This window comes from Typopeltis vanoorti, chromosome 20, assembly GCF_054136105.1.
Source record: "Typopeltis vanoorti isolate ZY-2024b chromosome 20, IOZ_Tvanoo_1.0, whole genome shotgun sequence".
In the NCBI taxonomy this organism is placed as follows: domain Eukaryota; kingdom Metazoa; phylum Arthropoda; class Arachnida; order Uropygi; family Thelyphonidae; genus Typopeltis; species Typopeltis vanoorti.
In genome coordinates this window covers 110,565,687-110,589,401 of record NC_143568.1, presented here as the reverse complement: position 1 = coordinate 110,589,401, position 23,715 = coordinate 110,565,687, and the positions used below count along the sequence as shown (strand labels likewise).

General features: G+C 34.8%; 1 protein-coding gene across 2 annotated transcripts in view; it reads left to right on the top strand.

Moving 5' to 3' along the window:
* Positions 1–23,715, top strand: part of LOC150095790 (sodium/calcium exchanger regulatory protein 1-like) — a 60,780-nt gene that overhangs the window by 18,591 nt on the left and 18,474 nt on the right. Inside the window, exons 1-3 of one of the 2 annotated variants that reach the window (XM_090410010.1) lie at positions 9,977–10,108; positions 17,657–17,829; positions 22,265–22,363. In XM_090410010.1, the coding sequence (XP_090266136.1) occupies positions 10,039–10,108; positions 17,657–17,829; positions 22,265–22,363 (342 nt within the window). In that variant the 5' untranslated portion in view covers positions 9,977–10,038. Of the gene's footprint in view, positions 1–9,976; positions 10,109–17,656; positions 17,830–22,264; positions 22,364–23,715 lie in introns of those variants that run through there. The other variant, XM_090410009.1, reaches the window with a different exon arrangement.

Below are 23,715 nucleotides of genomic sequence, written 5' to 3'. Positions count from 1 at the left end.
CTTTTAGTCTCTCCCTCCCTTCTTCTTCTTCTTCTTTTTTTTTTTTTTTTTTTTGTTTTTCTGTCGTGACACCCCTCCCCATGTATTTTTCTCCTTAGGCTCGTAATATATTGCACTACTAGTGTTATGTGTGCAATGGTTGCACAACTACGTCTCCGTAGTTTTAGTTAGCGCTGACGATGTCTTCTGATTGGAAGGATCTGGGTTTGAACAGGGCTGACTGGAGGTTTTGTGGAGTCTCGAGAAAAAGCTATTAGTGGGGTTCCTGAAATATTGGCGAAAAAGAATTTTTTTTATCGAAAAATCATAATTTTATTAAAGATAATTTACAAACATTAAATACATAATTATACACTAAAATATTTCCCGTATCAATACATCTCTGAAACATCAAAAATTCTATTATCAAATTTTCTTAGAACTTTGGAAATACTAGGCCCCTCTAACTCCTCTTCAGTTGAAGAGGAGTTAGCTTGACTCATATGGCGGTAACAAATTTTTTTCTTCCTGTAACTCGGGTTTTTCATCTCTCAAAACAAACGGTTGGCAGACTAATGTAGTGGCCTCATGTAACAATTGCTGCGCTGATAATCCTGACTAGTGGAGTCCCCAGAGGGGGGAAAGGGCCCTTCCCATAAAGAAAACGAGAAAAAAAAAACACTAGAAAATTTTCCAAAAATCAACCTTTTCCTAATTAAAATTCATTTTTAATTTATTTTATTTTATTTATATCGTATCTTCTATTTCTATACTAATGAATTAGCGATCACTGCAGATGCTCAGTCATAGGTCGTATGCGATGCGTAGTGTGTATTCTCAAATCGTCTACTCAACACGGGCGTCCCCAAGATTAAATCCTGAGTGCGCTATTGATCCTAACCAAAGTAAGCCATGTGAAGGAGCACATCAGTCACAATACAGTATATTAAAATAAGTGTTAGGGAAGCACTATATTACATAGAAAAACCTAAACACCTAAATTGCACACATTTCAATAATGTGGAGGACCTCTTTTAGTTCTAATCAAACTTTCTGTCCTTCTAGTTTCCACCAGTTCTTGATAATATAAATTGGATATTTTGGCTCCACTTCCTTGTAGTTCATCTCAAATATATTCTTTTGGGTTAACATTAGGACTGTGTAGGCTATTCAAGTTTTCCCACATCATTTTTCTCAAACCATACAGCAGTAGTGCCTGCAGTGGGACATGGTGCATTTCGTGTTGCATTACGCATGCCCGAGGACGTGACTCTATCACGGAATTCCAAAGCTATGAGGACTAGCTATGCTTTTTTTTTTTTTTTTTTTTTTGTCACACTAATGTAGCCTGCACTCTGCTGTTGATTGTAATAGCTGATGTTTAGCTTGTGCGAAGCTTCCCATCTCTTTAGACTTGAGACTGTGACCTCTTTACATATCCCAATCCCTATAGATTCTTTGTATTTTGGTTGATAGTCTCCACGTCACATTAATTTCCGTTATTGTTAACTGTCTGGGTCTTTTTGAGCATTGTTCTTGCTCAGGGCACCTATCTTTTTGTGACATGGATAAAAGACTGCATCATCCACATTATACGCAAAATTATCAGCAACCGAATGTGGCATCGTATGATAAGATCTCTTTCGAAGTCGATAAGTTTCTTTCTATGTGCCATTGACAGCATACAGATATACAATCGAATGAGCACGTCATGAGTGTTTCCTTATATAGCAGTATAGGCTATGGTTGACGACAAGAAGATAAATTTCGATATTTATTTTAGCTATATTTATGCATATTTAAAATAAGTATCCCAGAACTTCTTTCAACATAATGGATCCTTTAGTCCTTCAGATATAATTTCTAAATAAAAAAACGAAAAAAAACAAAGATCTGTATATTCAATTTGAAACAACGCTACAAAACCACAATGTCAGTTTTCTCATAATGAAAAAAAAAATTTTTTTTTTCTTATTATTTTCATCTCATCCTCCCTTATATGAAGTGAACAATGTAAGATGACTTAAGGTGACTTCTTTAGTAATGCAAACACCACAATGATGAAAGTAGAACTCAATAGATATCAAGAATAATTTAATTGCCTGGTACCAATGAACAAGTCAGCTCAAGGTTGGAGATATGCTCCAACCTTTTAATCGCAGTTGATCGTGTATGGACACCACTCTGATTAAATATTCTAATGAAGAATATCTGAGTCTTAAAAATAATATTTTCTTCTTCTATTTAATTAATTAGCCTATTTAATCTGTTATTCTAAGAGTCCTTATTCAGTATATTCGGACCATCCCACCATATACACACACACGCGCGCGCGCTTGCACACGCACATACATACACACACACACTCACATGGTGGGATCCCCTATCTGCCACCCCGGGGACGCGCTCTCTAGGGGTTACAGGGTCCCCCTAATATGTTATGTCTTTTAATTCCCTATTTCTGCTACGACTATCTGTTTTGCAATATGAGAAACACGGGTTTCACGGAGGGCCTACTACCTTTATATGAAACTAACTCACTTGAACCAAAAAAAACTTTATAAAGGATATTAAGGATTCATCATCTTTTTATAGTCAAATAAAATTAAACTTGAAAAGGTTTGAAATTTTAATTTGCAAAATCGAAGCCTTTCTGACTATATTTATTTACCTACTGAGAGTTCACTTATGAATAATATAACGATCTGGCATGAACAACCATGGTATGGAATGGAAGGTATTCAAATAAGCTGTCTGGCCAGTGAAACCTCATCAATGCATTAATAAAAGGTGAATATACAGCTTCCTGGACAGAATTCATGTTTTTTAAGTGTGCAAGGTAGGACCCTTCATATGTTATATTCTCATAAATTCTGGTAAATTTAATCTTATATGGCTATAAAAAGATTAATATCGTCATTATGTATTACTTAATTTTCCAAAAGCCTTTCTGGCTATGTATATTGGCTTAATAAAGATTCTTCGCGTCCAAGACAGGATTCGAACTCAGGTCTTTCTACCCAAAGGGCATTCTCTTCATCGACTTAGAGATGCGAAGAGGGGAAAGGCTTTACTGTTGTTTTTAAAATGCTCTAGTCCCCCATTCGTTATGCTAATTCTTATATATAAATTTAAGTAGTAAATATAATGCTTAAATTTGGGATCAGAGTTAACAGCAAATCGGATTTCGGTGGTAATATTTTATATGGGTAGTCGGTAGTCAATGGTTTCTGCAGTAGACAAAAAAGAGGCTTATTTGTTTCTTCATACAAAATTATTAGATCTAATAATTTTATTAAAACGAAAAATGCGGCCAAATGATACAATTTGTAAGCATATTTGCTGATATTAATGCCACAATTATGAAAGTGAGATATTTTAAAGAAAAGAAAAATATTTTTTCTCTTTTAAAACACCCTTTCCATTTTGGCCTTATCTAAGAGTTGGATCTAGTTTATAATACTTAAAACTATGTACATGGTATGCCAACTAATTTGCTTTTCATCCATGTTCTTAATCTGAAAACATCCAGTCAAAGTATGTTTCTATTACCTCCTACAACTGGAATTTTAAATTTATTATCGGAAAAGTTAAAAAATCTTAGTTATGAAACCATTCCAAACCAGTTATCAAAATTAGATTTTTAAATATCTTTTGCTGATCTCACATGTATAAAGTTGTTCTTTTAAAGATTCGAGTGTTTTTAAGGTGACATATTTATATAACTTTTTTTTCTGATTGGTCTACATAAATTCGTCATGTGTGGGGATTAAGCTTATGGATGTAATTTTCTTCAGAAGGATACAAGAATTTTAAAATTAACTCTTTCCACCACATTATCTTTCAATATGCTATCAGGCAGTAAAAAAAAAAGTCAACACTACGAAGTATTCTCCAAAGTGGAAGTGATAAGAGAATACCCCACCCATCTTTTGAAGCACGTGCATGTAGAAGGAGGTTCATGAGATTGATCCACATGACTCCTACTTATACTTCTTCAAGTACATTTAGATTCTACTATCTTTGAAATGCTCACCGATATCACCAGTACTTACTTATTTTATCATATATCTTATATTTTTTATGGCCTTCCAGCCATTTGTCTAGAGTCAGTCACCTTGGACCTTGTTGGAGAGTCCAAGTGATAAGCGAAATTCAAATCGCCTTGGACTTGAATTTCGCAACCATAATTTCATTTCGTTTGGCTGTAAAGGGTGTGACCTTGGTGGGCAGTTTCAGTCTGCTCACTGTTAATTTTAACTTTAAATTTATGTAAGTTTGTAGAAATTATCTCACATTTTCATATGGCTTTTAAATGATATCTACATTTAAAAAAAATTACTTTGAAGTCTCCACTTTATTTCCTACACTACTTCTAAATATATTCTCCGTCTTTCTGTATATTTTCTTCACTGCTTGAGACGGTCATGAAAGCAGTCGTAACTCTTCGGGTTGTTTCCAAAACTATTTTGTCACCTGTGTTTTGAGTCATTGTTAAAGTGGATAAACATCCTTGAAATGTGTCTTAAGTTAAGCGAATAATCAGATAAAGCCCGGTCTGCTGTATGGCGGATGCTCTGCAACTTTAGATATATTCAATATTCGTTTACGTGAATGAAGATATGGAACATCTTCCCCACCGCACGCCATTGCACTTACTTAACTTGATAATACATCTCGAATGTTTCCGTTTGAAAATGACAAGACAGTACAAAGGAGAGGCGAAAATATTCTAAAAATTTCCTCAACAGTAAAACTGTTCAAGATGCTTTAAATAAACTTGTTACGCGGTGGTTAAAATGTATTGAAAGGGAGAGAAATTATGCTGAGAGACAATGAATGAAAATAGTAAAGGCTTCGAGCTGTATTTTGTTTTTTAATTCATTAACATCTCTTACTTTTTTGGGCAGGGAGGAGTTCTCATGATGGAGGCATTACTTTCGGAACGACCTTCTTACTTTATAATGGACTTAATGTTCACATCAGTTGATCCCATAACTTCCAGCAGAGACTGTAATTTCCCAGTTAAATCAATTAGAGATTTTATGGTCTCTCTGTCTCTCTCTCTCTCTCTCTCTCTCTCTCTCTTCCCTGGAGAAAGGTGTTTGTAGTTTTTAGAATCATTTATCTAGTTTATTTGCAACAAATAATGATCCGTGTTTTGTTTGTTTTAACTTTATTCACTTGCATTTACTCTTACTATTTCTATGGATGAGATGCACATAACCTTTTCAATGTATCTGGTTATGAAATTTGCTGAAGTGCCATTTATTTATGAAGAAGCGAAAAGGGGAAAGGAAAAGAAAGATGTAGAGTATATATTACATCCACTATTTACAAGAACGGTTTTTAATGTGCCGTCAAGTATAAGTATTATAAATACTTATAATTTTCTCTGTCTCGATAGGATGAGATAGAGAAAACTCTACATTGAGAGATAAAAATAATCTAAACTTAAATGTAGGTGGCGCAGATGTTTTATCTTATGTATTTCATGATACGTTGAAATAGTAACGTACTATGTGTGACCTTTTGATACCAGCTTCAAGTACTTTGTGCTCGAGTCCAACTCAAATATACTTGGCTGAAGTATCTGATTACAAGTGGGAAGCCTGTTTGAGATTTTGGTTTTCATCAGTCCTTATAAAACTAATTAATTTCCGCAATACTTTGATTCTTCTGTAATGTTATGCCCTCTATCACCGAAAATAAGTGCATTCCCACGGAGTGCTACTGTTCAAATGAACGTCAGTATATATTTATTTGTATGTACTAGAGCGTATTTTACGCAGGGCTCTACGAGCTGCCGAGAATTTCGCGATGGCCCGACGTGCCAATTGGCCTAAACATTTGCTATGGTGTTTTTGTTGTATTCGTCATTTTTATTTTAAAAATAATGAAAGGGTTCATGGGGCGTTCTCGAGTAATTTTTTGGGCCTATTGTGTTGTTTGCCAGGACTTTTGCAGATTCACTGCAGTTGTGAGATTAAAATTTTGAGTTTCTTACCTACGAAAAAATCTCACTTCTCTGTGAAAAAAAATCTAATGGGACTAGAATAAAAAGCGACCAGAAAAAATTCCTCTAATCGATGACTGGAATCCAAGCTATAGCAGTGTGTCTTTTGTAGAACTAGCGCCATGGAAGTTACTATGATTATTTTAAATAAAGAAAACGAACTTCATAGAGTTTATATAATAATATACTAATAATATATTATTTTAAAATCAATTGAAATTTTCGAAATAAGTAGTTCACTGTACATTCAATACAATAACTACAGCAGGAGTACATTCCTATATGCAGTAAAGTCGGAAGCATAACATATACTATAAAAAAACAGACTAAAGATTCCTAAAAATGTTGTTTTAATTTTATTAATATTTATAATTATTATTTCACTGGCACCTTCATGAAGTCCAGGACTCGTCATGAGAGGTCAGTTAATTTACATCATAATGAATTATCAATACAGCAGGGATAATTCATTTAGTTCACACAATGCCCACCATCTCTTTCCTGAGATTTTTTCACCCAGGAGTATTCCAGGATTCTTACTTTCACCACTCGCTTGTATACAAATGACTTCCTCTCACATACTTCATATCATATCCATAGCTGACAGTACACTCCATTCCACCTTTTCATTTCACAAACTTTGTAGTGCTCAAGTATTGGAATCCTCAATATCTACCATGACTAGTGTCCTGAACTCCGTTTTCCTAGCTACAGTTCACTGGGGAAAGGACAACCTTGTGGACTTCAGTGCCACCCAAACTCAGGCGTGCCTGATCTCTCGAAAGAAGGAGCTCCCACCCTCTTCCCCCAAAAATACACAGATACCCAAACGATCAAATATCTCTTCTGAGATTGACTTATACCTCCAATCTTTCTTGATAAGCACGTTTCTACCCTTGTTTCTGTAGCTCACCAAAAACTTGGTGTAATTTTTCACATGACAATACTTCAGAGCTGTTAACTGTATACAAATCACAAATACCCAACCATGGAATATTGCTCCCATATTTGTGGTGGCACTTTTTTGATATTTGAAAATCCCATATTTGAAATCCTCTCTAAAACTGCTCGATTCTATCCAGAAGAGGCAATCCGGTTAATTAATAATCTCTCTATCTCTCTCTGAACCATTAAGTTCATGTTGCTTCACTCTTACACTTAGTAGTGTGATCAGCAAGGCCTGAATTGTCAGAGGTGCTTCTTGATGCAAATAACGAACTAGTTAAAAATACTAGCAGAAATTAAAACTATAAACATTTAACATACCTCTTAGATGTGGTTCTTTTGTAATGCTGTCAACATACCCTTGGATTTTAGTTAACATACACCGCTTGGAAAGAAGTCAGCAGAGACCCCATGGATAAGGTGCATCATGCAATGTAACAAGTCACCTGTTTATTACCGGTATAAATTGGAGGAATATGACGCCCCCAAGTCAGTGCAACTGTTGGTGGGTGAAATGCCTGCAAGGTGGGAAATGAAAGTTTGTGATAGGAAGCCATGTTGCAGGCCTATATGTTTGGCAAATTGTTGATAAAGTGGGCCATCCCAGGTCAACAATCAATGATACCATACTGAGATGGAAGTGCAGGAAGTCAAATGCAAGTGCTACCCGCTACCGACAACCCACCACACTCAATAAACGTGACCATAGGGTGCTACAAAGAACGATAATATGTAAAAACAGTCATTCATTGGCCAACACGTTGAATAGGAAGTTCCTGCATAGATTGGAACATGAATCTGCACAAAAAAAAACATTCAGAACTGAGTCTCAGCACATAGGTTTCCATGGTATGACTGAAATATTCAAGCCCCATGTTAGTCGAGCCAACATAGTTTCATCTTTAGTGGTGAAAAGGGACCTGTGATGTGGAAACTTGGTCTGCTGTATTTTGGAGCAACGAATCATGCTGCACCCTCTACATAGCAGATGGATGGGTGTGGCGGATGCCCAGTGGCCAGAGTGCATAACCCCAAATATGAAAATCGGAGGTGGCGGTGTGATCGTGGTATTGCCTCGGACCTCTGTTTGTGATGCTACGAATCTTGAACTCTGAGAAATATCTGAACGTTCTGGACAATGCAATCTTCCTATTTTGTGGCGTTTCTATGGAATTGTCTCTTTGTGCATTGTCTTGCTCAAAGAGACCATTGTCTCTTTCAGCAAGACAATGCACTGTGTTATAAAGCTGCTGCTGTAACTGCATGGTTTGAGGACATGAACTTCACTGTACTTGACTAGACTCCAGAGGGCGAGCCATAATCTCAATCCTATTGAACATATGTAAAATGAACTGGAGCAAAGGGTGCAGTAGAGGGACATCTGCCCGAGAACAGTCCGGTACCTCGTTACATGCCTACAGGAAGAATCGTCCAAAATTCCCATTGATCGCTATCATACACTTCTGGAAAGTATGGCACATAGCATTGCTGCAGTCCTCGCAGTGCAAGGAGGTCCTACATTTATAAAGGTGGGCCATGGCTGTTTGTTCCTCGCACTGTGGTGTCCATTGACTTCTTTCCAGGCAGTGTATAACCATTGTGAGACTATGGAGGCATACTATTTTTTGATAAATAAAATATATATCTTAATAAAGAAAAGATATTAACAGATCAATAAATTCATCTGTTAATGATTTTCATTTTCCATAAATGCATAGGCAAAGCCCTTTAGCTCTTAACTAAATGTATGGATAGCAATCTCTATTCATCGCAATTACGGATTGGCTGGCCCAAAACTATTGGTGATTTAATTTCTTTTCTGGATGATTAAGCATCCAGGAAAGAAATTATGGCAGACAACTGCAGCCATTTCGTGATCCATAATAACCCTAATACTAAATATTATTTCTTGAAACAATGTGAGTTCTACGGCAGATTTGCTTCAGTTGCAGCATTAAAAACCCGGGTTTCCAGTAGAAAAACAAAAACACAAACTAGGGGTTTTAATTCGTAATTTTCCGTTACTCTGGTCAGTGACCACAGTTGAATTTAGAATAATCTTTTTTCGTCTGGTCTAGCGGTATGGAAGCGAACGCAATTTTGACAGGGCTACAGAGGTCCAGTTTAATAATTGAGGTTTACATTTGAATTTGACTTATTAAACTCTATATTGTTACTTGTCTTAGACATAATAGTATGTCTCCATAGTCTTAGAGATAATAGCGATATTTTAATTAAAACATGACATATTAACAGCTATAGAAAATATCGACATCTCCTACGAAAGGTGAGTTAGCCGGTCTCATACGGAGGTTGGGGGGGGTCATGCGGACACTCGGGTTTTTCGTCCCCAAGAACAGGCAAATCCCCCGTGAACACACGCTTCTATAGGCATAGGATACCTCCAGGAATAAGGAGAAAGCAACTTATTCCGTAGGATTTCGGTTCCGAATGCTTGCACGGTAAAAAGTGTAGGTCTACGCGTGAGTATAAGGATAGGATAGGAAGTATTTTAAACTGGTTTGTGGATTTTAATCAATCCACTGAAAATAACAGAGAGAAGGACTAGAGGGGGGTGCATGCTAAACAGCGCAAGAAAGTCTTACTCTGGGATTTATTGACTCTCATTGTGCAAGGTAAAGTGTCAATAACTGTTTGTCTTGGTGGCGACTGGAAAGCCAAACTCCCTGTCCTAAGGAGGGAAATCATTTCATTGCTATAGATTGTTAACTCAGCTAACAGTGAGGTCTACAAATCTTATTTACCTTATGAAACATTCCATAACGGGTAGAAAACTAACAGAAGTCTAATAGAAGGTTTCTTATACTGCCCAGATTTACACTTTATTTAATATTGCTATACTATACAATTAATTCATTGTGCTTAATTTACTGTGAGTTTATTTTTCTATCTAGAAACAGAAATTAAGAGAAAATTAAGAAACATTTAAGGAATAAAAGTAAAACAGGATATAGAATAGAATGCGTCTGAGTTCGTTCACGTTGACTTTCCGCTTTGCATCTTTTCAGTCCACTCGCTGTTGGAAGCTTTGGTTGGGTGTGTATCGTTTTTCTGAGCGTTAAAATAATAGTAAAATCATGTCTGAGCTTACAGGAAAGTTTAAGTTAGTTTCAAGCGAGAAATTTGATGACTTTTTAAAAGCTTTGGGTAAGTAATAATAATAAAATAAGTGTATATTGCAGTACTTGGCCCAATTTTGCATTTTTTCCCGCAGTTATGATATGCATGTAAAAGAAAAAACGTCGAATTGTTTTAGATATATTTTCGTGAAAGCTAAATTTGGAAAGTGGGACGATCATCAGAAATTTTAAAACAAAAAATTAAATCAATACTATGGGGAAAGAGTAATGGGTGAATAGTTTTCGCATCCGTGTTTATTATTATTATTTTAATTGCCGGTAAATGCCCTTTATGCTGTTATATATACATAAAATTTTCGGGTATTATCAATCAGCCAACCAGGGCCGAGTTAAGGCCCATAGAGGCCCTAAGCACTTAAAAGATTTTGGTGCCCCATATATATTTGTAATTCAAAATATAAACAATAATAAACCACAAAATAAATTTTTATTTTTCAAAATGAAACAAAACTTATAGTAAGATGGAAAATGTTTATTTTTGTATACTTCAACTTTATTTAGATTTGAAAGTTTCTCCTACTTTTTTTTAATTGCAAGTCTTTGATCAGATCCTCAAAATTAATCTTATGTAACACATCTGCTTCTATACGTAGTAGAGATAGGGCATTTAACCTGCCTTGTTGCATAGTTGTTCTGATGGGATTTTTAATATACTTCAACTGAGAAAATGAATGCTCAGCTGAGCAATTTGTGACCATTAATGTTAAAAAGATACAAAAGGCAATGTCTACATTTGGTATGGCACACTCAATATTGTCTTCTACAATTATTTTATAAAGTTCAGCATGACTGAATCTTGTTTTTACATTTTTTTTTGTTGCATTGAACTTATGGTGCACATATGAGTGAAACTGCTGAAGCTCAGCTGAGAAATTATTATTATTATTACGGGTATCTCCATGGAGTCAGTGGACTCATCGTGGGAGACCCAAACTAGCAAAACAATATCTGTCATATCTCTTCTTGAATTCATTTACAGACGAAGAGCTTACAACTAAGTCAGGCAATGAATTCCACTCATTCACCACCCTCTAGGCAAAAAAACCTTGTTCTGACACCCTTGTTAACCATACTCTTCTTTAATTTCCAGGGATGACCTCTTGTTCTTCCCTCACTATTACACAGCTGAAGCATTTCCCCTGCATCAATCCTATAAAAACTTTTCAGTAGTTTAAATGTTTCTATCATATCCCCTCTTCTCCGCCTATCGACCAACCTCTGCAATCCACAAGCTCTTAATCTATCAATGTAGGGAGCATTTTTTACATCACTCACCAACTTGGTCACTCTTCTCTGAACCCTCTCCACAGCCTCCTCATCTCCAAGGAATCCAGGTGACCAGACCTGAGCACAGTAATCCAAATGTGGAAGTATCAACGCTTTATAAAGGGGAATAATAACCTCTTTATCTCTGGATGTCAGTGTGTTCCTCAATAACCAAGTAATCCTATATGCAACCTTGGACACCTTAGCAATGTGTCCTGTGAACTTCATCTCCCTATCTACCAACACCCCTAAGTCCCTAGCCTGATCAATTTCTTGGAGTACTGTTCCATCAATGTAGTACACAGCTGGTAATCTTTTAATCCCAAATTGCATGACTTGACACTTTTCCACATTGAACTGACATCCATTATCTTTTGCCCATTCTACCAGCTTATTTAAATCATCCTGCATCAGCTTGATTTTTTATTGCGCTACCCAACTTTGCATCATCAGCAAACAACTGAATATCTCCCTGTAGGCCATTTCCTATATCATTTATATACAAATTAAACAACAATGGCCCAAGCACAGAGCCCTGAGGCACACCACTGATTACCTGCCTCATCCTGGACTCAGCTCCTCCATACACCACCTTCTGGTATCTCTTCCTGAGCCAATCTCCTATCCATATCACCAATTTAGTATCCATTCTCATCTGCTCCAATGTAACAGTGTTCCATGGGGTATCCTGTCAAAAGTCTTAGCAAAATCCAGATGTACCACTGTGTACATCTGGATTTTGTGTTCAAGTTATCGAACACAATTGTTGAAATTAGTGTTCAAGTCTTCTGGATAAGCATTATTCAGCTTTTGACAACACTGAGAATTCCTTTCAATTTCAGTAGATGATGAAGTCACTGAAGTAGCATTATGTGGCATATCACTTAGAAAAGAAAATCTCTTTGCTATTTCTTTGTATATCTCTCCTCTTCTTCTCATCTCAGTTTCAAGTTTGTCAACAATTGTGTTAAAGGTGGTGATACGAAATTTATCTCTGGCATTCAGATATACTTCTGGAGCATCTCTGTCATTGGGTACCTTCTTTCTGATACGTTTGTGAGTTTGAGCTGCCTTGTAATCAACATCTGGTAGCACTTCCTTTGTAGCTGCTTCATATCTTTCAAATTCATTTTGTGAAGTGCACAATTGGTCAGCTAATGATCCATACAGATCTGCACATGTTTTTAAGTTGACATCCTCATTCTGTAGAACTTGGCTTACTCTAAGAAAATTTTGCAAAATCTCATCCCAAAAATTCAACATAAAAACGAATTCTAGATCTTGCAATATTATCTGCTTCTTTTAATAATTTTTTTAATATTTTAAAAATATATAAAAAAAAAAAACATATATAGGATTTATTTTGGTTAAAGTTGAAAGGGACTTTGATTTCGAGTTCATATATAGAAATGGGCCCACTAAAGTTTGTATATTTAGGATTTTCAGTATGATAAGTGATTTCTAACAATGGATATGGTTTCCAGTTATTTCTTCAGATGCTTTCATATAATAATACATGGCAAATTTGTTCTGAGGTGTTAAAACTGTTGATAAGATTTTAATAAGAATGTTGAGACTTAAACATAAGAAGTTAATTCATTCTAAAGTGATATGGTGCTTATTAGTTTATTTAGTGAATTTGCCATTACTTTCATATAGAAAGTAATGGCAAATTCCATTACAGTAAAGTTACATAAGTGTCTTGGATGAAGACAAGGTATTTCCTTTAGTGTTCTGTGAACACTAAAGGAAATACCAGTGTGAATTCAAGAAGGAATAAAAGTTTCTCCAGTGTGAATTCAAGAAGGAATAAAAGTTTCTGTAGGAATCAAGGAACTAAAGTTCCAGAAGTTTTGCCCATATATGATAACTATTGGCTTATGAAAATTGAAGGGAAGCAGACTCATTCTCTTAATGAGTTAAATGGCTATTTTTGAGGTTAAGTTACATATCAGATACCCTGGGTTGTGAACCTTAATTAGTTAATTAAGAGTTTATTAGGAGTTTAGTTTCACTGTTTTCTTTTGAATTTAAGAGTTTAAACCATTCAGAGTGTAGACAGAAGTGAAAATTAAGTCTGTGTGTGTCTCTCTCTCTCACACAGAGAGATACTTTAAGTATTTGTAGCATTTACTCTAAATGTTTAAAATATTTAATGAAGTTAGATTTAAAAAAAAAAAAAATAAGCCTTTCAAAACAAAGGTTTTATAGCTGTTTTGCTTATGTTTATCAATGTTTGTGGTGAAGCATTTTGTCTTTGACTACAGTATTTCAATGGGTTACATTAACTCTCTTTTGAATTTATTTCCTTTTGGAAGAGGAAGCTTTCCTACAAACACCTGTTTTACTCCAGTTGTTATTTTAAACCATTCACTATATGCTTGATCAACTTTAACACAAGCCTTGCTGTTATCATATAAAGCAATAATAATGTTGATAAGTTTTCCAGATATATAGTTTACATAAATTCTGAGTCAGCAGTTAGAATTGAAGATACAGGAAAATTGATTTGCTAGAAATTCAGGTGTAGTGCATTGCACTATCTTCACTGTAATTCCTCTACATAGGTCATTATGAAGGAAAGTGATATTATGTTTGATATTTAAATCAGATATAAAACTTAGTTCTTTACTTTATGCAAATAAATCCACTACAAGTCTTCATGACTAACTAAATTGAATAACTGCTGTAACAAATTTGGTATGAAAGTCAGTAATAAAAAGACATACTATGAAAATAGCAGAAATGTGTAATGTTTCAGCTGTATTCTCAGTGGTGAATAGCTGTAGAACAAGAAAAATATTTCAGCTATTTTAGTCACAGTCTTGAGTTAAAGATAGGAAATTAAATAAAGAAACTTATAAAAGAATAAGTAGGGTTGGTATGATTGTGATCAGTTGAATAATTTTATGTGGAATAAGAGAAATTAGCAAAATCACTGAAACTAGCAGTATATGAGAGTGTTCAAATGTACCAAACTGAGTTAGAAATAACAGTTGATCAAAACCGTATACTACAGGTATAAGGTTTCTTAGGAAAATTATGAAGAATGAATAACATTAATAGGAATAAAGGTGGCAATTAAGGCTGTGACTACAAATTATAGGCCAATCTGGAGTTGTGGAGAGGATACTAGACATGTTGGTGAGAAGTAGGATACAGAAATGGGTGATAACAGCAGTATTCTCTGTGGTTATCAGCATGGGTTTGTTAAAAGTGATCATGTTTTAGTAACTTAACTGCTATTACAAGGTGACAAATACCTTGGACAGGGGAGATGCATATACAGTGGTGTATTGGATTTTGTAAAGCCTTTTGATAGACTGCCACATGATAAGCTGTTAAATAAATTGAAACAGATGGAATTGAATAACAGACTTCTGAGTTGGATCAGTGACTGGCTGTCGGATAGGTATCAGAAAGTTGTATATGGGGGTGCATTATCCCTAATTGTAGCACACCACTAATGGTGTGCTACAAGGGTCAGTTTTGGGACCATTGTTGTTAGATTTTCATATTAATGATATTGGAATGGGTTTAACTGGTGATATGCAGATGTTTGCAGATGATGTAAAACTGGGAAGAGCAGTGCCGAATCAAGTAGATGTTATGGCCTTACAGGAGGATTTGAATAGATTTCATGAATTGGCAGGTAAGTGGAACTATCAGTTCAATGATGCAAAGTGTAAGGTTTTGAGATTTGGTAAGCAATGACAGGATGCAAAATATACACTTGGTGGGGAAACTTTAAAGGAAGTAGAGGAGATGCGAGATCAAGGAGTGATGGTGGACAAGGACCCTGAAATTCAGAGAGCCACATTGCACAAGTTGTGAAGACGTCGCGTCACATAATGGTAGTGATGTGGAGGATCCTGACATGCAGAAATAGACAAGTTATATCATTGTATAAGGCCTTGATCAGGCCTCATGGATTATTGTGTACAGATTTGGTTGCTGGGTTTTCATGAGGATATGTTAGAAAGGGTGCAGAGAAGATTCACAAAGGTGGTCAGTGGTCTTTGGAATGTGAAGTATGAGGACAGATTGAGAGAATGTAAATTACAAAGCCTTGTGAATAAGAGGAGGAGGAGGGGGAGGGATATGAAGGAGACATAAGCTACTCAGGGGTTGTTATCAGGTTGAGATACAGGAGATTTTTCATATAATGGGAGAGAGAGGAGGGGTAGAACAAGAGGCTATCACTGGAAATTATATAAGGACGGTGTGAACAGAGGAGTGAGGAGAATGTTCTTTGCATGGAGAGTGGTTGGTGAGTGGAATGCATTGCCTGAGTGTGTTGTGAATGTAGACTCCTCCCACGATGAGTCTGACTCCATGGAGGTCAGATGTTAATAATAGGTGAGCCATGTTAATAATGAAGATACCTTTTTATCATTAGATTTTTTTTTGCATAGAGAATTGTGGGTGAATCCTACAATACATTACCAGAATGTATTGTAGGATTTTAAGGTTCAATACATTGAGTGAACCTCCCATGATGAGTTGCTGACTTCGTGGAATGATTAATAGGAAGTCAGTAATAATGAAAGCTTTATTTTGTTGGAATAGCATAGCATCCTGTATATATCATTTTGAGGTCCATATCAAGAAATGATGATTTAAACTTGCTAATATCCTAAGGTCACTTGATTATAGATGAAAATAAGAGAATGCATGGATGTGTTATATTTATTTCAACAGTATACAGATGAGTAGAGTAACTTCCTCTTTAATCAGTTCCATTGATGAAGAATTGACGTCAAACCTTACATCCCAAAATGACAAGACCACAACAGTACCCTTGACTGGTATAGTTAAAGAACATTATACTGAAAATTTGCTGATAACGCATAATGCAACTGTGTTTAGATGCTGAAGTTAATGAAAATGTGTGTGGGGGAGAACCTTATTCTTCAGTTCAACAGTGCATGACATTACACAGAACATCTGACATTATACACTTGAAAAGAACAGTTGGGAAGTGGTTGCTTTCTCACCGATTAATGTCAGAGCACAGTCTTCTAATTATCAACTTTTTTTTTTTTTTTTTTGCCTGGATGAGTGGTTAGTATATCCACTCTCAAACCAGCTTGGGTTCTAGTTTGAATCCTGACATGGATGTTTCTAATTGTCTATAGGTAGAAGATGAATTTCATTTCCCGGTGTGAGATCCCCCACCCTACTTATTGGATGCTTAACCTGCTTGGAAAAACTTCTTTTTTTTTTTAATTCTTTTTTTTACCATGTAAAAAAGAATAAAAAAAAAAATCATAGCCTGGTACTCACCATGGCTAATTTACTATTCATTTACAAAACCTTTTGTGGGTGGGAGTTGCATAAAAATAAACTGTTTAGACCCTTAAAAGATGTTGAGAGTGCTGCAATTAGATAAGAATGGAGCATTTCAGGAAGTTCAGCATAGCACTCTAACAAACTTCTACTGAAGTGAGAAATTTTATCAGGTTTATATGTTAGATAGAAAACTGATATGTTTAGATAATATTGTCAGTATCTACTGTTCTTGTTGTTTTATATACCTGTTTGTTTTCCCTTCCGTATGTGTTAGGTCCAGTGTCCTGTTATGGTCTCAGGTAAAAGTTTTTTGCTAGCTAGGCAGTGTGGATAATCGTCTGTCACTCTGGTTAGTTCTATATCTTTTAGTTTGAGGGCAATAAGAAGAACTAGGCCAATTTGTCTATTTCTGAGTAAAAAATAAATCTATCTCAAAGACTGGTTAGCCCAGTTGACTGAGCAAATAAGCATCCTTACTCTCCATCCTCCTTCCTGGCTATAGGTGTGAATTCCATTGTCAAAATCTTTAGTAAATTTTTTCACCTGATGTATGACCAATACGCTGCTTACTGGAGGATTCAAATCCCAGACATTAAGAACTAAATGTATTATAGTAACCTTTTGCTGACAAGATTGCCATAAAAAGTCATTATTGAAAAAGTGCTTAATCATATTTCTTCCTAATGGATATAAGACTCTGATATCTTTCTTGGACAAATGCCAGGTGGCAAAACCACTTTGCCATAGATTTTTGCCTTGGATATATTTTACTAACTCTTTTTTTTTAAACCTGATCTGTTTAATAGTTTTCTGCATAGCAACTTTTCAAATGTCTTGTGCATTGCAGAAAAATTGTATACATTTCCCTCAAGTACTGTTGCCTTAATAATTCAGCATGTTACATATATACATGCATCTATAAGGTAAAAATAAGAATATATGTTTGACTCTAATTATGCAGAATTTTGAATTTCACTTATTGTCTTAATCTGACCAGGTGTAGGAATGGTGATGCGGAAGTTGGGTGGAGCATCTAAGCCAGTTGTGGAAATTAAAAAGGATGGGGATAATTGGTCAGTTATTACTTCAACTACCTTTAAGACAACTGAACTCAAGTTTAAACTTGGAGAAGAATTTCAAGAAACTCGAATGGATGATACTGTTGTGAAGGTAAGTTATTTCACAATTTGCTTTCTATTTAAGAGTTTCTTTTGAATGCAAAAATTATTTCTTGTAATATGCTCAAAAATGAAGGCCAATTTTTAATTAATGAAAATTGGCTTTGGTTTTTGAGAGTTAATTACAAGAATTTTATTACTGTACAATAATTAAATTACTATGCATGAAAACTTAACAAATACATAATTTTAATATTTAATTGCTAAATGTAACATGTGAGATGTATTTGGGAGTAAAGATAGTAAAAGAGTGTGAGATAGGAGTAAACAAAGAAATAGTTTTCTTATGCAGAGCATAATAAATTATACTAGTCAAAAAAACTACTCTTACTTTAACCCTTATGGTTCACCTATTTGAGAGCTAATGAAAGTTTGCATGTGAAATGTCTTTACAGCAACAACTATTTGTATATAGAATGCTTGAAATATCGATGATATAGTCCAAAATTTGAGGGAAGATTTTCAGTTTTTTTGTGGATGATACTAAATTCAGGATGCTCTTACATGATAGAGAGGATTTTAATAGATTAGTACTTTGGGAAGATATCAAGGGGAAATGGCAATTCCATTGTTACCAGGATAAAGTCATGCACGCATGCATGCACTTTGGCCAAAGAAGAGGAGTTGGAGAAGGTGAGGGATCTGGCAGCTGAAGTCCAGGAGATACATTTCAAAATTTTAAATGTCGCCCGGTGCTACAGTAAGGATGGCTAGTGGGGGGGGGGCGTTAAGGAGGTGATAGTTTCACTGTATAAGGCACTAATTAGGCCACATCTGCTCCGTACACAGATCTGAACACTGGGATATCTGAGTGTGATAAACTAGCAGTGCAGAGGCGAGTGACTAAGGCTACCTCAGAACCCTGGAATGTTGACTATGAAGACAGATGAAGAGAATATGCTCTACTGAGCTCTGCAGTTAGAAGAAGAGGTGATATGATGTACAGGTTAGTGAGCCTATCAGATTATGGGAGAACAAGCAGTAGGCCCTGAAAACTGAAGAATAAGGATCATATGAGCAAGGAAATGAAACATAGATTTTTATGCATTTTAAGTGGTGAATGAGTGGAATGCATTGCCATAGTGGGTAAACACTCCAGCACTGAATGTTTGAAAACATTCTAGCTTTGTAATTTTGAAAACATTCAGGGCTAGCTGTTATATTATCTATGAGAGTTTGACCTGCTATGATAAGTCTTCTGAATCCATTCCTTTCTTAGGCATGTACAGTGCTATGTATTAATGGGAGATTCCTACCTAGACTAGTTTTTGACCTTTGAGGTCACACCAGTGACAGAAGTGATATTTCCACACACATGTAGGTAGGTAGGCAGGCAGAATGGTGCATCATCATATTATTACATTACTCTCAGTTAGAAATGCAAGTATATCCTGATCATATGATATGCTAGGCCCAGACACCACTGTATAGCAAATTTCATTGTAAAGTGAATCTTTTTTTTTTTTTTTAATCAGTCACATATGTGCAAGTAACTGACTAAATAAAGCATTATTTCAAGCCTATGCAAATGAAAAAATTTAAAATAATTTTTGCAAATGAAAAAGTCAAACATTAATAAGTCTAAAATGTGCCTTGTCACTATATTTAATCATTTTCTTAGAGTCTAATGTAATAGTTTACAAGTTGGCTTTCTTTTCACTGGAAGCAATAGTACCCCTACTTTAATTTTCTCTGCCATTATTAACAAAAATAAAAAAGTCATAAATAGTTTATAATTCATAGCAACACAGCAAAAAAAAAAAAACAAAAATGCAATGAAGTTATAAAGAAACTGAGTCCACAAAACCTGTGCATCAGTTGATTCACATCAGCAGCAGCATCATGTAAATGGGTATTGGTCATTGAAAATCATTGAGTGTATCATTGTAAAACGAAGTGTCATATGGAGGGGGCATTACTGTAGTTGTATTTTTTTTTTTTTTTTTTTTTAACTGTGAAGGAAATTAAACTAGGCTATACAAGACATTATATTCTTGTTTTCATTCTTATTTCACACAAGGGTGAGCAAACAAAATTTTCCACCTGAAATATCTTCATGACTACTAGGGTAACTTGATGAGAAGTTAGGTACTTTCTATATACACTAGTTCAGTTAGGAAGATATTTCATGTTGACATAAACGTTTGCTTACCCAGGAAACCAAATCTATGCACATTAGTTAAGATGCAGCTGAATCATAGCCTTATAAAGAGGGATACAACCTCTATCTTTACTTGTCAGTATGTTCTTTAACATCCAAGTAATCCTTTCGCTATTTTGCCAATGGTTGCAATATATCCTTTGGACTTCATATCTCTGTCCACCCCCCCCCCCATATCCCTAGCCTCATCAATTTTCTGGAATTCAGAAAAACGATCAGTATGATACAAAGTATGTGATCTTTTCATCCTGAAATGCATTATATTACATTTTGCAATTTTAAATTGACAACCATTGTTCTTTGCCTACACTTCTAATTTATTTAAATCATCTTGCAGGATATCTATGTCACCTTTACCAGCTATTGTCCTCTCCAATTTTGCATTGTCAGCAAAGAACTAAATATTCCCCCTTCCCATATCATTAAAATATACAAATTAAAGAGTAATGGTCCTAGTACAGAGCCCTGAAGCATTCTATCATATACTACTCTCTCTCTCTGTAACCCACATCTCTATCCATGCTAAGAGCTTCATATTCATTCTCATTTGCTCTAACTTATGTGATAGTTTTCCATTTGGTGTTTTGTCAGATGCCTTTGCAGAGTCCATCATTATCATGCGGTAACCATTTCCTTTATTCAAATTTGCCGCCATCTTATTGGAATGTGAATAAATTACTAAAGCTGAATAAATTACCACTCCTGAGATACTAATTGGTTTATTGATTAACCAAAATTCTTTGACTTAGACTGACATGGCAGAGAACATGGTCCTTGTGGTATTGTATTGTTCTTTTTGGGAAGCCACTCTGTATCACACATCTGTGTTCATAAAATGTATTTAGTATTCTAAACTGTTGCATAAATACAACTGACCTCTGCTGCAATTTTATAAGCAGAATAGCCTTTGTTAAAACTCATAGAACAAGAATTTATGCCATAAACAGAAATTGTCAGGAGTTATTAGTGCTTATTAAATGGCACAACTTTGCACTTTGTCACACATCTTTTTAAGTTGAATAAAAGAAGTAAAGCTTCAAAATGTAGTTTAGTCATAAAAGGATGCTGACTTTCAGAACAGCATTTCCAATTGATTAGTTAATATTCACTTCATATGTGAGTGTGTGTTTGACTAAAAATTTACAAATGTTAATCTGAATTACTTCTGAAAAGATAGGAATATGGTATTATAATATGCAGAAACATTTGCATTAATTTAATGATTTATTTTTATTTATAATTATTTATTATTATTTTTAGATGAGCCCATACATAAGAATTTGGTTAATCAACCTATAATGTTAGTGCCATGTATGAGTATTTATAGATCATATCCTACTGACATGCATTGCTTGCACACTAGTCATTTATTATACTAGCTGCTGTCCTTCTGTAATTCAAACTTAGTTTTAGTCCACACTAAAGATGGAATGAGTTGTTCAATCCAAATTATTTGTTTGTGCCTTTTATTTAATTTGTATTAAACTAATTCTCTATTTTTTTTATTGTGAATCACAGGGACCATTAAAGTCGTGAAGATATAAATCTCTAAAAACAAATGAACTGCAGTTAAATTTATCCATTGATACATAATATTTAGTGTTTGCTGCGTGTGCATACATACGTGTGCACACACACATGTTAAATAGCTTGTTTGTATTCAGATTTTTATATGGGTAGCTTGGGACTTAATACTAAAACTGTATGTCATTGCAGTTTATTGTGTTGCATTCTTATACATTGTTAGTGTGGATGGTCTGAGGGTGGCTAATCCAGGAAATATGCTTCCAGACTACATGGTGTTCTTGCAAACCATTTTAATCTCTTCCAAAAAAGCAGGGTGATGGTCTCACACCTTGCAATAAAAATCATTTGCCACTTGGAAAAAAAAAAATTCTGTTGCAGAATCATGGTCAGAATGATTACTGATAGATAGATTTCCTTTAAATATTTCTTAGTAGTGCTTAGCTGTCAGTTTTCCTACACTTTTTATAACAAAAAAAAGTATATGCTCACATCACTTATAACTTAGTTTCATAACATGGAAATTAACTTGATGCCACTGAAAAATGAAAAGTTGCTATATAAAAAATTGCACAACCTTTATATAAAGCAATGTTTTAATGGGATCTTCACAATAATCCATAATTTCAACACATCTTCACTCCAGAAGAAAACTAACATAAAAGGAAAAAAAAACAAATCTTTTATGGTATTAGTACCAACATGATCAATAAGTGATACGGTATATATTTTGTTTTTACAGACTGTAATCACTCTGGAGGGTAACAAGTTGATACAAAAGCAGTTTGGAGACAAAGAGGTCACCATTATCAGAGAAGTTGAGGGAGATCAGATGAAGACAGTAAGTGCTACAAATACTTTATTCTGTTTAGTTTTGTTTCATTATTCCTGATACTGTTTAAAGTGTTAGTGATGTAAGTGTTTTATTTTATTGAAAATCTTTTGATTTATTATCCTAATTTGTTAGCACTGGCTGAGTTGTCAGCAATATCTTTATTATACATTATCTCTGCAAGTTTGTTATTGGCAAGGTTAGGATACACTTTCATATGATACTAGATGACTTAGTTCTTGCTGGACAAAAGAGAGAAATAGTCTGGGCAGTTTTATATATATATATATATATATATATATATAATCACTTGTGTAGGCTGTTTCCAACTCTGTCTGTAATTGACAGAGTTGGAAACAGCCTACACAAGTGATTCATTGGAAATAAATTATCATGCCACAAAGACTTATCCTCTGTCTCATTTTTTAAATGGAATTGTATGCCTTCTGAAGATGCTAACTACAGTCAGCCATCACTATAACAAACACTATTATATTCAATTTACTGTAATAAACTATCAAAAAAAGTCCCTGCCAGATCCCTGTAAAATAACACAGATATTCTTCATATTTGAACATAAGAAAATTACTTTTTATAAGTCTAATTTACAAATCATTCTCATTGATCAGTAATATATAGAAAATAATTTCATGCTTTTATTTAGAGAAACATATATTTGTAGTTATTCTGCATGCTTTTCATTCTTCGCATTTTACATAAAGCTGAACAGCAAACCTCAGTCCTCAGCATTTTATTATGTTGCTTGTGCAGAAGAAGAAGACAACACCATCCATGGGATTCCATTGCCATTCAACATCTATAAGAGTGCAATTTTCAAAGTTCAGTATCTTTACAAATCATGCTGAGCACAAAAAAAACAGTGTTTCTGTTGTACTCCGGAGATATAAGGAATTGCTTGTTATGAAACTTTTTAAAAATTTCCAGGCAGAATGATCTATTCTACACTAATACCCCAGTAGCAAATGACACATCCTTGTCATTGTTTAAATGATACTTAGTTTCTGATTGTTTGATTTTTAAAAAAATTACACAGTTACATTGAAAAGCATTATGAGAACTTTCAAGAACTTCAAGCATTTAAATTTTTTTTTTCTCATCATCATCATCATCATCATCAAATTCCTGCCATGTGCCCTCAAGGGGTGTACAGGATATGACAGTACTACATGAAAAAATTACATCATTACTAACTTCCTATCTACAATTTTCCTCCAAATCAGTCTGTTACTTGTCAAGACTCCAACATTATCAGATCTTATATTTCTATCGTCTAAGGCACTTTGTACCGTATCAATCCACCTATATCTTGGTCTTCCTCTGGGTCGTTTAGCTGCCAACCT